This window comes from Thamnophis sirtalis, unplaced genomic scaffold, assembly GCF_051295495.1.
Source record: "Thamnophis sirtalis isolate CommonGarterSnake01/CBP01778 unplaced genomic scaffold, rThaSir2_p1.2 scaffold_15, whole genome shotgun sequence".
In the NCBI taxonomy this organism is placed as follows: Eukaryota; Metazoa; Chordata; class Lepidosauria; order Squamata; family Natricidae; genus Thamnophis; species Thamnophis sirtalis.
In genome coordinates, this window is record NW_028261395.1 from 16144495 (window position 1) to 16156780 (window position 12286).

The 12286-nt window shown below is 44.7% G+C and overlaps 1 protein-coding gene across 1 annotated transcript in view; it reads right to left on the reverse strand.

Moving 5' to 3' along the window:
* NRG3 (neuregulin 3) overlaps positions 1–12286 on the reverse strand; it is a 561068-nt gene that overhangs the window by 32594 nt on the left and 516188 nt on the right. Inside the window, exon 5 of the mRNA XM_087701943.1 lies at positions 521–623. Within this exon, the coding sequence (XP_087558069.1) occupies positions 521–623 (103 nt within the window). The remainder of the gene's footprint in view (positions 1–520; positions 624–12286) is intronic.

The following is a 12286-nucleotide window of genomic DNA, read 5'->3' on the forward strand; positions in this document are numbered from 1 at the left end:
ACCTGGAATTAAGGAGAAACTCCCTAACAGGGAAGACAATTAACCAATGGAACAGCTTGCCTTCAGAAATTGTGGGTCTCCATCACTGGAGGTTTTGAAGAAGAGGTTGGACAGCCACTTGTGTGAAATGGCATAGGGTCTCCTGCTTGAGCAGGGGGTTGGACTGGGAGACCTCAAAGGACACTTTCTATTCTATTCTATTCTATTCTATTCTATTCCATTCCATTCCATTCCATTCCATTCCATTCCATTCCATTGTGTAAATTAGATCCATTTTAATGCAGACATTGAATCAACTTGGACAAGGCTATTGATTTGTATTGATTCAAACCTGGAGTTAATCTAACATTTTGCAGAATTGCATTGCAGAGTAAGATGGATAAATGGATGGCATATAAATTTAATATAAACAGGCTGGTCCCATTAAACACATATGCATATTTGGAGAAAACCATGCCACTTGATGGAAAATGTCTAGACAGGCTAGAAGGAAGGGTGGAGACCAGTTGGAGAGCCTTACTTTGTTCTGAAGTAGAATGCTGCAGAGATTGTTCCCACAATGACGATCCCAAAGACGATGCAGGAAATGGACAGCACCTGTCGCTGGTAAACCTCTTCGCTCTCTGTGAACAGCAGAATTGAGAATAATGACAACATTAAACAGATATCTTGAGAATTACAGAGATCATAAAAAGGCATAAATGTAGTTAACACTTTGCTCAAGTGGTCCATAGTATGTGCTTCTCGTTTTGACTAAAGATTGCTAAGGAGTTTTGTGTTTCATGGGACATTGAGTTGTTGGCCAACGCAATATACAAAGCTTTCGTGAATCCTCCAAAGAGCTCATAATGCACAATAAGGCTCATTGCATGATCTTCAGCTCCTTTAACCAACCTATTGGTTAACCTACTGTAGGGACTACAGTATCACATGGAAATATTCTTACATTTTACATGGCATATATGCAAGGATCTGAGCTATTTTAAGTAGCTGGCCAGTGTCCCTATGGCCATTATTTAACTGCCCACCTAAAAGCTTGGCTTTAACAGCTTCTACAAAAAGAAGAAACTTCTTAAACGTTTCTCTTAATTGTTCCCATGGATATATAAGTATGTTATTATAAAAAAATAAATGTATTCAGCCCAGGCAATAGCTGCCTGTTGTGGCCCAGCAAGACTGGGTTGAGCTGCTGATGGACTCAGATAGTGAGGAACCATATGAGTCTGCCAGGGGAGATGTGGAGGACCGTGGGCAGGGTTCAGACTCAGAGCAGAGACCAGAGAGGCTGGTTGGCCACCAGGAGGCGCCTGAGGCATGGAGCAGTGGGGAGGACTCAAGGCAGTTTGTTCCTGATGCCAGACAGAGAAGGGCAGAGAAACAGAAGCAGCAGCTGCCGAGGCAGACTCAGAGATGATAATTAAGCCCAGGTGGTTGTGGCTTGGCCCCTTCCAAGAGAGTATATAAGTAAAGAAGTGGGGAGGAGTAATTTGCAAGGTACAACCGTTTGAAACTGTATTGGAATACTCTGTATGTCGTGTATCTGTGCCTGTTGGATTTTCAACTAGTCTTGCATGTGAGTCGTGTCTGGGCCTTCAGCCAAAGGAGTTGATAAAGCCGTGATTAAAGAGTGCCAAACAGCCAAGCCTATGTCTGGGTGATTTGCATGTCGGGGGGGGGGAGGGTCAGAACAGTTTGTGTCTTGCTCCATACAAACAAAAGCTACATTGAGCCACCATGGAGCACCTCCATGCTGAGAACACTCAATTAGCACAACAGCCGGCTTTGCTGGCTGGCCAGATAGCTCAGCTTCAAGGGCCTGTTATTCCCCCACAGCCTTGGAGGAAACGTCCAGTTGCCATGCCTGACAAGTTTGACGGCACCCAAGCCATGTTTCCAGCTTTCTTGGGGCAATGCCAGCTTTTTATCAGTCTGATAAAAGGACTTTCCCACTGACTGGGCTAAGGTGGGATTCATTATCAGCTTGCTCTCAGACTCCACAGCTCATTGGGCTACTCCTTTGTTGCCCCAGGCTAGCCCTTTGCTGGACGATTTCAGGGGATTTTGCGAGCACCTCAGCCTCATGTATGAGGACCCCATTAAAGAGGAAACAGCCACCAGACTGCTCAAGATGCTGCAGTAGGGCCAGGGATCCTTGCAGGATTATGTCAGTGAATTTTGGCTCCTTAGCCAAGATTCGGCCTGGAATGAGGCAGCCCTCATGGACACCTTTCAAGATGGGCTATCGGACAACCTGAAGGATGAGCTGGTGTGGGTGGACAGGCCACCAATGTTCAACATGCTGATCCACCTGTGCCTCCAGATAGATGCCCGGTTGCAGAGGCGGGGGCTTCACCGCGCGTCCCAGAAGACCACGTCTGTGCTGATCCCGCAGGAGACCCTAGCTGCATGGGAGGAGCCCATAAATTTGGGTGCTGCCAAACCCTGCTTGTTGCACTCTGAGATGGACAGACAGCGTGCAGGGGGGTTGTGCTTCTATTGCGAGGATCCTGGACAACTGGCCACGGTTTGCCCCAAGAAGAGTAGGGGGCTGCGAGGTCTGTCCCCACTCAGCTATGGGACAACTTGTCAGGAAATGGGCAGAGCCCGATCTGAGGGAGACCTTAGGTCGGGCCCACACAGAGACAGAGATTGACGGCCCTCCTTGACACTTGATCTTGGCCACACGCGTTCTCCTGTCTGGTAGTCCACCGGGGATTCCAGTCGATTCCGGGGCTGCCACGAACTTTATGGATGTGGCATTTGCGACCAAATATGCCGTCCCTCTGTGTCCGGTGGACCCACCGATGCTGGTCGAGACCATTGATGGCAGGGTGCTTCTGCCAGGCTATCAAGGCCACCATGCAGCCCTTGTGCCTGGTCCTCAGGGATCACGAGGAGGCCATCCAGTTTTACATTGCTTCAGGCCTGCATTTCCCTGTGGTCCTGGGCTTGGCTTGGCTGCGGGCACCCGACCCTCAGATTTATTGGTCCCAGAACCTGGTGATGTTCCCGTCCCTGCAATGTGTCGACCAGACCCATCACGTCTGTGCAGGCCAGATGCTCAGTTCATCCAGGGTGTCCTTGCCGCTGGACTTAGCAGAGTTCTCGAACATCTTCAGCGAGCAGGAGGCAGATCAAATGCCGCCGCACTGGCCTTATGACTGCCCCATTGACTTGGTACTGGCCTCATTGTGGGACTTTCTGGACAACTCCAGGGTTTTATCCGGCCCTTGTCTTCGCCACTGTCTGCCCCAGTCTTGTTCGTCAAAAAGAAGACCGGGGTTCTGAGACTCTGTTACAATTATTGTCGCTTGAATGCCATCACAGTGTGCAATCATTACCCACTGTCCCTGATTCCTGAATTGTTGGAGTGGCTCCGGGAGGCAACAGTGTTCACGAAACTGGACTTGCGTGGTGCTTGTAACTTGGTCTGAGTCCGCATGGGGGATGAATGGAAGATGGCCTTCGGCACCCGGTACGGACATTTTGAGTACACAGTCATGCCATTCGGATTAATCAACACCCCAGCAGTTTTCCAGCACTTTATGAACAATATCTTCCGGGACCTCTTGGATCAGTTTGTCGTCATTTACCTGAACAACATTTTGATTTACTCGACTCATCTGCAGCACCTATGCCTGGTCCTGCAACGACTCTGGTAGCATCGTTTGTTCGCAAAGCTGTAGAAGTGTCAGTTCGGCAGACTACCATCATGTTCCTGGGGTACCATATCTCCCCTGAAGGAATTGCGATGGAGCTGGGCAAGGTAGAGGCATTGGGCAGTTGGCAACTTCCGTGGCGAGTGAAGGATGTCCAGTGACTCCTCGGGTTTGCCAACTACTACCAGACCTTCACCCCCAGCTTTGCTTTCCTGACTGCACCCCTCACTCAGCTCCTGCAGAAGAAAGTGCTTTTTCGCTGGGGGCCCACGGAGCAACATGCATTTGAGGCCCTGAAGCATGCCTTCATGAAGGAGCTGATCCTGAAGCATCCTGATCCCCATCATCCATTTGTGGTAGAGGTGGATGCATCTGACACAGTGTTACTGCAGACTCAAACCCCTGGCAGTACCCTTTTCCCTTGCGCTTTCTTCTCGCGGAAACTCAATCCTTCAGAGTGCAATTACACCACCTGGGAGAATGAGTTACTGGCCATTAAGGTGGCATTTGAGGCCTGGAGGCATCACCTGGAGGGGGCCAGGCATCAAGTCAAGGTCTGGATGGACCATAGGAATCTAGAGTTCCTAACAATGGCGTGCAAGTTGAACCAGCGCCAGATCCGGTGGCCTCTATTCTTTGCCTGGTTCAACTTCAGAATGACCTACATTCCGAGTGCACAAAACCAAAGGGCAGATGCTCTGTCCCGGAAACCGGAGTACTCTGACACTGCAGACTCGCTTCCACCCCGGGCAGTTTTGCCCGTTGAATCCTTTGCTGCAGTTCATGAGCCTGTGGACTTACGGTCTCAGATACGGAATGTGCAGTGGTGCGACGAGTGGATGGAGCAACAGAGGGCAGAGGTAGGGCCTCCCCGTGGACCTTCGACGATGACCTCTTGAGGTACCATGACCATCTCTATGTGCCCACGGGGCCCCTCTGGGGACTTATTCTCTCCCAGTGTCATGACAATCTGGCGGCGGGACATTTTGGCCTTTTCAAGACTTTGAATTTGGTCTCCCATACTTTCTGGTGGCCCCGCTTGCGACACGACATACAGATGTACATTTCCTCTTGTGTACAGTGTTGGCAAGCCAAGTCAGCAACCCTGGGGAGATGTGTCCATGGATGTCTAAGTGATTTGCAGGTTGGAGGGGGGGGGGGATCACAACAGCTGACCATTTCTTCAGAAAACCATATAAGTAACAGAAATTTATTTTACGAATACAATTGTTATTGTGCTTCAGGAGTTTGTTTTGCCCTTTAACTACACCATTGTTTTTAGCCTCCATATTGTTTCTCTGAGTTCCAAGCCAAGAAGCAATATTATACTGTATATTGAAACTTTACAGCACTGGAAAAAAAAAAGAAATAAAAACCAATTCGACTGAAATTCCTCATTTGATTGAATTGGAAACAAGCCAATTCTGCCGGGGCTTTCTGTGATCTTAGAGGTAGGCTTTAATGCACAGGATATCACTTTCCTAGCAATTGTTTATTTTTTTAAAAAAATATTATTTGAAGCAATGTCTAATCTATGGTAAACATGGTTATCACAACACTGATGGAAACACTCCAGATGATACGAATACAATTAATATGCAGCTGAGACACTTAAGTAGAAGTGAATCAATAATTCCCTGCTGTATTTTAATATTTTAATCAAAGCCTTTCTCTTCTCACTAGTCTTTCCATTCCTCTGGATTATACTGTTGTGCATTAACGTATAATGCAAGAATTAATTACAGTAAGGCTGAACAGCAAGCTTACAACTTCAAGGATATTGACAAATATCTGGGTAAATATTGAATTGAAACTTGGAAAGAAATGTGTTATGTATGTGATCATTTCCAGAGCCAATGCAAAGGTAGGAACAGAGTAATACACAGAGGATTGGCTGTTTTCACAGACACATAGCTGCAAAGAGTAATAGTTTAATTAAATATTTAACATAAATATTCATGGAAGAGCTTTCTGCCATGATTGTTTTGTCCTTAGTCAAGATGAATAATGCAAAGGGACATGAATGAACTAAAATGATTTTTCAGGCCGATTCATTTTAGTAAGAAATAGCGAAGCGAGCGTTGAACTCTCCCACGGAAATTCATATAGACCCATTCTACATTGTGTGGACATATTTGGTAAAAGTCTGTTGTTTTTTTAACTCCTGTAAAATAGACTCCTTTCCAAATATATATACAACTGACACACTCATTTGTTTTACACATATATTTAAAAATATCTCCAATGCAGCCATAATATGTGGATGAAGAGAGCCAATAACCACCTAATCTCTTCATCTGAATCAAATGCTTTAAAAAAGAGGATGTGATCCTTCATTCCATAGCTGTTTCCCATCCATTTTAAAACAGAAAATAAAACCTTTGAAAATGAATGTTTCACCTAGGACTATTTCTCATCCACACATTCAGAGATGTAAACAATACTTTCAATACGTGTCCACAGCAGGTTAAGTCACCTGCTGAAATACATAGCAATTGCTTGCATTCTGTATGTACAAAACCAGGTAGATTTCTCCAGGTTAACACCGCAGAAGAAATCTTTGGATCCACAAAAGCACTGGACATTTTAAGGATTGCCCCCAGAAAAGTCAAGAAGATGCATGCACATGTCATGAATCAGAAAGCAGAAGTGAACCTGAAAGTTAAGGCTAAAAGCAAATTATTCATTTACATTTGAGAAAATAGATTACTGGTAAGTATTGGCTGTATTCCCATTCCCATTCAATCAGACAAGCGTACATTATAGTTTCATCCAAGTGCTTTTCCACAAACAAAAAGGAGTCTTGCATGAATTTATGGCCTCTTTTCATATCTCTGTTATCTCCTGCATTAGGTTTGTGTAAACTAAACCTAATGCAAAAGATTAGGATTAATATGATAGCCCTTTGCTGTCTAGAAATGAACAAGTTCAGTTTATCTTCTTATACAATCATGGGTTACTTTTACCAGACAACAAGCATCCTAATTTGGTGACCTGGTTATCTTCTGATATTTGGACCCATCCCATGAAGGCTTGTTGTTACTCAGGTTGACTAGAGCACGTGGGAACTCAAGTCCTAAACTTCTAGAGAGCACCCAATAGCATCATAGGCAAGTATATGAAAAAAAGGTCCACAAAAGCAAAATGAGAAAATGGAATTTTGGCTGGAAATATTAAAGCAAGTTTTCAGCACAAAGAGTACTCAAAGACCTTAATCTGAGATTGGAACTAATTTTGGGAAAGTCTTACCAGGCTATAAGTGAGGTTGTGTTGAATTGTGTAAGTGAAGCCTTGGAGAGAACAAGTAGGTCACCTTTCCTGGACTCATCATGTTCACAGTTTGCTACCTGATGTTGTATAATTAAAATACATGCACAATTCATTATCTTTGGAAGTGGCTAAATTGTTTGAGTTGAGTCATTGATGAAGCGGGGAAGAATGAATTGACGGTCCAGCTGAGTTGTTTTGTGCAGATGCATTATGTCATTAAAAAAAATGACAACAAGTTAGAGGTTACGCACTAAAGGTACCGTAAAGGTACAGCATGCCCCTCTCCAAGTCCTCATGAGAAGAGGTCCACCACTTTATTTAACTGATTTGATTCTCCAAAGAGAGCAGAGTGATCAACTCTCCATTCTGGGATCTTTGGAAAGGAATTTGGGGGCAAGCAGGATGCCCAAGGAACAACAAACATGAAGCAATACTTATTTTTACATGATAGAAGACAATTACTTGATAGGAAGAATTGCATTGCACTCGATTTAGAAGCACTGAGGTGCTTCCAGGTTGAAAGGCAATGCCCAGAACCTAGAATGAAGGAGGAATTTCTTGACAGTGAGGACAATCAATCAGTGGAATGATGTTGTGAATGCTCCATCACTGGAGGTTTTTAAGAAGATACTGGACAACCATTTGTCTGAAATGGTATAAGATTGTCTGCCTGAGCAGGGGGTTGCAGCAGGGGACAACAAGGCCCCTTCCAACTCTCTTATTCTGTTAAATGGAAGAATTGAATTCTATTTCAATCACTGGGTTTCTCAATTGAACACGATCAGCATGTGAAAGTAAGCGAGGTTGTCTTTAGATTTCCTGCCGTCTCATATGGGCTAGAGGAGAGGCAGACAGGGAAGTCTGGAATGGTTGCGGCTTAACACCAGCCTGATTGCTTATAAAACAAGGCTAGGTGGGGCTGATAAGTTCCCAACCCCACTTGAATTGCTGCGACTGTTGCTTTGTTTTTAACTTGTTTTGTCTTTTGTTTTGTTGTTTGTATTCCCCCCCCCCCACCTTGCTTGTTAGCCGCCCTGAGTCCCTCGGGAATAGGGCGGCTTACAAATGGAATAAACATTTCCAAACATTTCCAAACATTTCCCTTGATGCTCTCTGAGTTTACCGGTAGTTGTTTTCTGGTAGATGATTCATTATTAGGTAATGAACTAGGTTACATAGATGATGATGATATTGATGATATTATTTAGCAATAGCAATAGCAGTAGACTTATATACCGCTTCATAGGGCTTTCAGCCCTCTCTAAGCGGTTTACAGAGAGTCAGCATATTGCCCCCAACAATCTGGGTCCTCATTTTACCCACCTCGGAAGGATGGAAGGCTGAGTCAACCCTGAGCCGGTGGGATTTGAACCGCTGAACTGCTGATCTAGCAGTAGCTTGCAGTGCTGCATTTAACCACTGCGCCACCTTGGGTAATACAACATCTGCAAGAAAACCACCAGGCTCACAGAGCACCAAGGACCTCACAATTCAACCCTGAGCTACAAATATTCTCTTCTACTGGCATGTTAGGTTTCAAATGTTGGAGAACCACCGTAAAGAACTACACAACAGCCTCATAACATTTCTTGCTAAACATCTTCCTGGCTAATAAGATTAATTTAATGCTCCTTTCTTCCAATCTTAGGTCCAACTAATACTCTAACATAACATTTATCAGAGCGACGTTTTCCAGGACAGAATTTTCCAGAAACCCCAATGGAACAGGAGTGTCTCAAGGTAGCCATCAACCTTTCATCTCTCCCTCGTTGGAACAGATGCTAGGAGTATCAGTTAAGTTTTTAATCTTGTTTTTCCATTATCAGAAGAGAAGCCTAATGTTCCATAAAGTATAGTCAAATTTTGTATTGCTGCTATTAAAATAAAATTCTACTGAATGACATCTGTGGTAAGGAAGAATAAACGCCATGCCCTGGGTATGTTATATTACAAGCTATATCATTGGAATTTTACATGCATTTTTAAAAAGGTTTTATTGTGCTATATTATTGTAATGTAATTTTGCTGTCCAACTCTTTTATTGTTCTGAGTGTTGATTGAATAAATGTGTGTCTTTGCAGTTTCTTCCTTCCCTAAACTGTTTATATCCAACTCTTATCAGGCAACCGTAGGAACACAAGGCCTCTTGCCCCTTGCCTATTACAGCCAGCCCTCGGCTTACGACCACAATGGTGCCCAAAATTTTGGTTGTTAAGTGAGACAGTTGTTAAGTGAGCTGTGCCCCATTTTGTTGTCACCTTCTTTGTTGTTAAGCAAATCACAGCAGTTGTTAAGTGAATCACACAGGTAAGTGAATGCAGCCTTCCCCCATTGACTTTGTTTTGTTTTTGTTTTTTTGTTTTGTTTTTGTTTTTTTGTTTTGTTTTTATTTGTCTTGTATGCCGCCCACTCCCGAAGGACTCTGGGCGGCTCACAATAGACAAGGGAAGGGGGAAGACTAGACAAAGACAACACTTTAAAAACAAAACCGCAACATTCACAATTTCCACGGGGCTGGATGTTTCACAGGCCCCCTGGCCTGCTGGAGCAGCCAGGACTTGGTGGCTTTGTGGAAAGCCGGGAGGATCGTAAGGGTCCGGATCTCGACAGGGAGATCATTCCAGAGGGCTGGAGCTGCAACAGAGAAGGCTCTCCCCCGGGGGGTCGCCAGCCGACATTGGCTGGCGGATGGAATCCGGAGGAGACCTAACCTGTGAGATCTGATCGGTCTATGGGAGGTAATCGGCAGGAGGCAGTCTCTCAGGTACCCAGGTCCGATGCCATGTAGGGCTTTATAGGTAGCGACCAGCACCTTGAAGCGGATTCGGAGACTAATGGGTAGCCAGTGCAGGTGTAACGTGGGTGTACCTGGGTGCACCCACAATCGCTCGGGCGGCTGCGTTCTGGACTAACTGAAGTCTTCGAACACTCTTCAAGGGCAGCCCCATGTAGAGCGCATACTTTGCTTATTGGCAGCCGGCTGGGAAGGTTACAAATGGTGATCACATGACTCCCCCCCCCACAACCATTATAAGTACATGCCAGCTTCCAAGCATCTGATGTTGAGGACTACCTGAATTATAGATTGTATTAAAATGTCCAGGTATCATATTATTAACACTTACAATACTGTTCTAGGATTGCTGATCTAGATAGAGTTGGGTGTCTTGGCCATTGTGAAGAGCTGTTATCTGCTGACTAGGACCTTTGCAAATTCTCTTACCTCCGATTGTCCCCAAGTTAGTTCATTAATTACATGTCCAGTATAGGCTGACATTACTCCCTGTTGTTATTTCACACAGTTATTGCAATTGCTTTCTCTACCTATTTATTGAAATTGACTTTGTTACATCTATAACGCCATTATAGAAGTAATAGAATAATAGGGTTGGAAGGGACCTAGGAGGTCTTCTAGTCTGACCCCTGTTCAAGCAGGAGACCCTCTACCATTTCAGACAAGTGGCTGTCCAATCTATTTTGAAAGCCTCCAGTGATGGATCACTCACAAATTCTGGAGGCAAGTCATTCCATTGACTGATTGCTCTCACCGTTAGGAAATTCCTCCTTAGTTCAGGTTCCTTCTCTCCTTGGTTAGTTTCCATCCATTGTTTCTTGTATCATGTCAGCCGTAGTCCTTCTTTTTGTTAAACTAGATGTACCCAGTTCCTGCAACCGTTCTTCATATGTGCATCTCCTTTTCCCAATTTTTGCCTATCTCAAAAATGTCCATTCCATTCTTCAGAGAATAAAAGGGTTTCTGCAGACTTTTTGTTCCAATTGGCAGGCATAGATTGTACTTGTGCCAATACTACATTTAACCACATATCAATTGTCGTGGGCACATCTGCTGCCAACTGTACATCCAGCCAGGAACCCTGAAGCTCCATGGGATTCCGGGAGGAAGTTTCACAGGATGAGGCCCAAAGTTCATCTTCTGAGGCCTCAAAAAATTAAGCAGATTTATACCCGATTACTATTTGGATGGGAGACTATTAGGGACCCCAATTCCAAAAATACAGCTCATTTGCTCAGCAGTTTGACTACAATACAATCCATTATCATGGCAATAAAAATTGCCATCAAGATGCTTCAATGGAAAATTAGAAATATTTTTTTAAATTCATTTTTTATTTTGGGGGAAAAAGGGAAGTCCGCAATATGACTGAGCTAATTAATAAAGCACAAGATATTACATTTTCAACATGGACCCTTTTTATCCATGACTCGGCGTGAACAATTAATTCCCAGGCATGTTAAGAAAAGAACAGAAATTAGAGGAAAACGTTCTACAAAGCAGCAGTGTCAAAATGTTTCCTATGTATGAATTTACCCCTTTGTAGATGATGACAATTCACAATTTCATGTAGTCCCCTCCCCCCCCCGAGCATTCAGTAATGAAATGCAACCTCCTCCTCACTCTTCTTACGCCCCAGTGACTCATTGGAGATGGATCTGAACATCATTCTTGCTTCTCAGCACTGAAAGGACAGTACTGATAAAAGAGAATGTGGCATCTCAGCATTGAACCTGGGGCCCATGGTGTTCTTTGAGCTTGGTTGTTCTCCTGCAGATGTTCCATTGCCCATTTGGATACTGGACATCTGCGAGAACATCTGCAAGGAAGATGCTCGGAGAGCACCAAAGACCCCAAGTTAACATCCTCAGGGCTAGAAGGAGGTGGGGCTTCCCCCAGAGACCCCACTGGAAGAACATTTTAGCCTCATTTGCCTAAGTAAGAAGGGTTGCATACAGGGGTGGGTTGCTGCCGATTTTGCTACCAGTTCGCAACCCGCACGCAATATGAGCGCCTGAGCTCTTCTATGTAAATTGTTCTTCATGCATGTGCAGAACAGTTTACAGTGAACTGCGCATGCACAGTCACTAAAATCCAAAATGGTGGCGCACAAGCGGAAGCGAGGGAACCGGTTGGGGTGTGTGGCAGGCCTGGGTGGCTGCTGGTTCTGCGACCCAGGGCTGAATACTATTGCCGGTTCAGCTGAACTGGGCTGAATCGGGAGCAACCCACCTTTGGTTGCATATTTCGGATAAGGTCACCTTCCTTACTGTCTACACTGCGGTGATCTACAGTCACTAATTTCATTTGATCCCTAAGATCCCAAGCACCTTCTGCCCTAGAAGATCCCTAAGATCACTTGGAAGATCCATGGGACTGAAGCTGAAGTAGTCGTTGACAGGTAGGGCATTGTAGCAGATACTTTTGTGTACTATGCTTAGGTCAGATCGTAGGCGGTGTAGTTCTAGGTTGTCCAAGCCCAACATTTCAAACCTGGTGGCATAAGGGACTCTATTGTGAGCAGAGGAATGGAGTACTCTTCTCATGAAATATCTTTGGACTC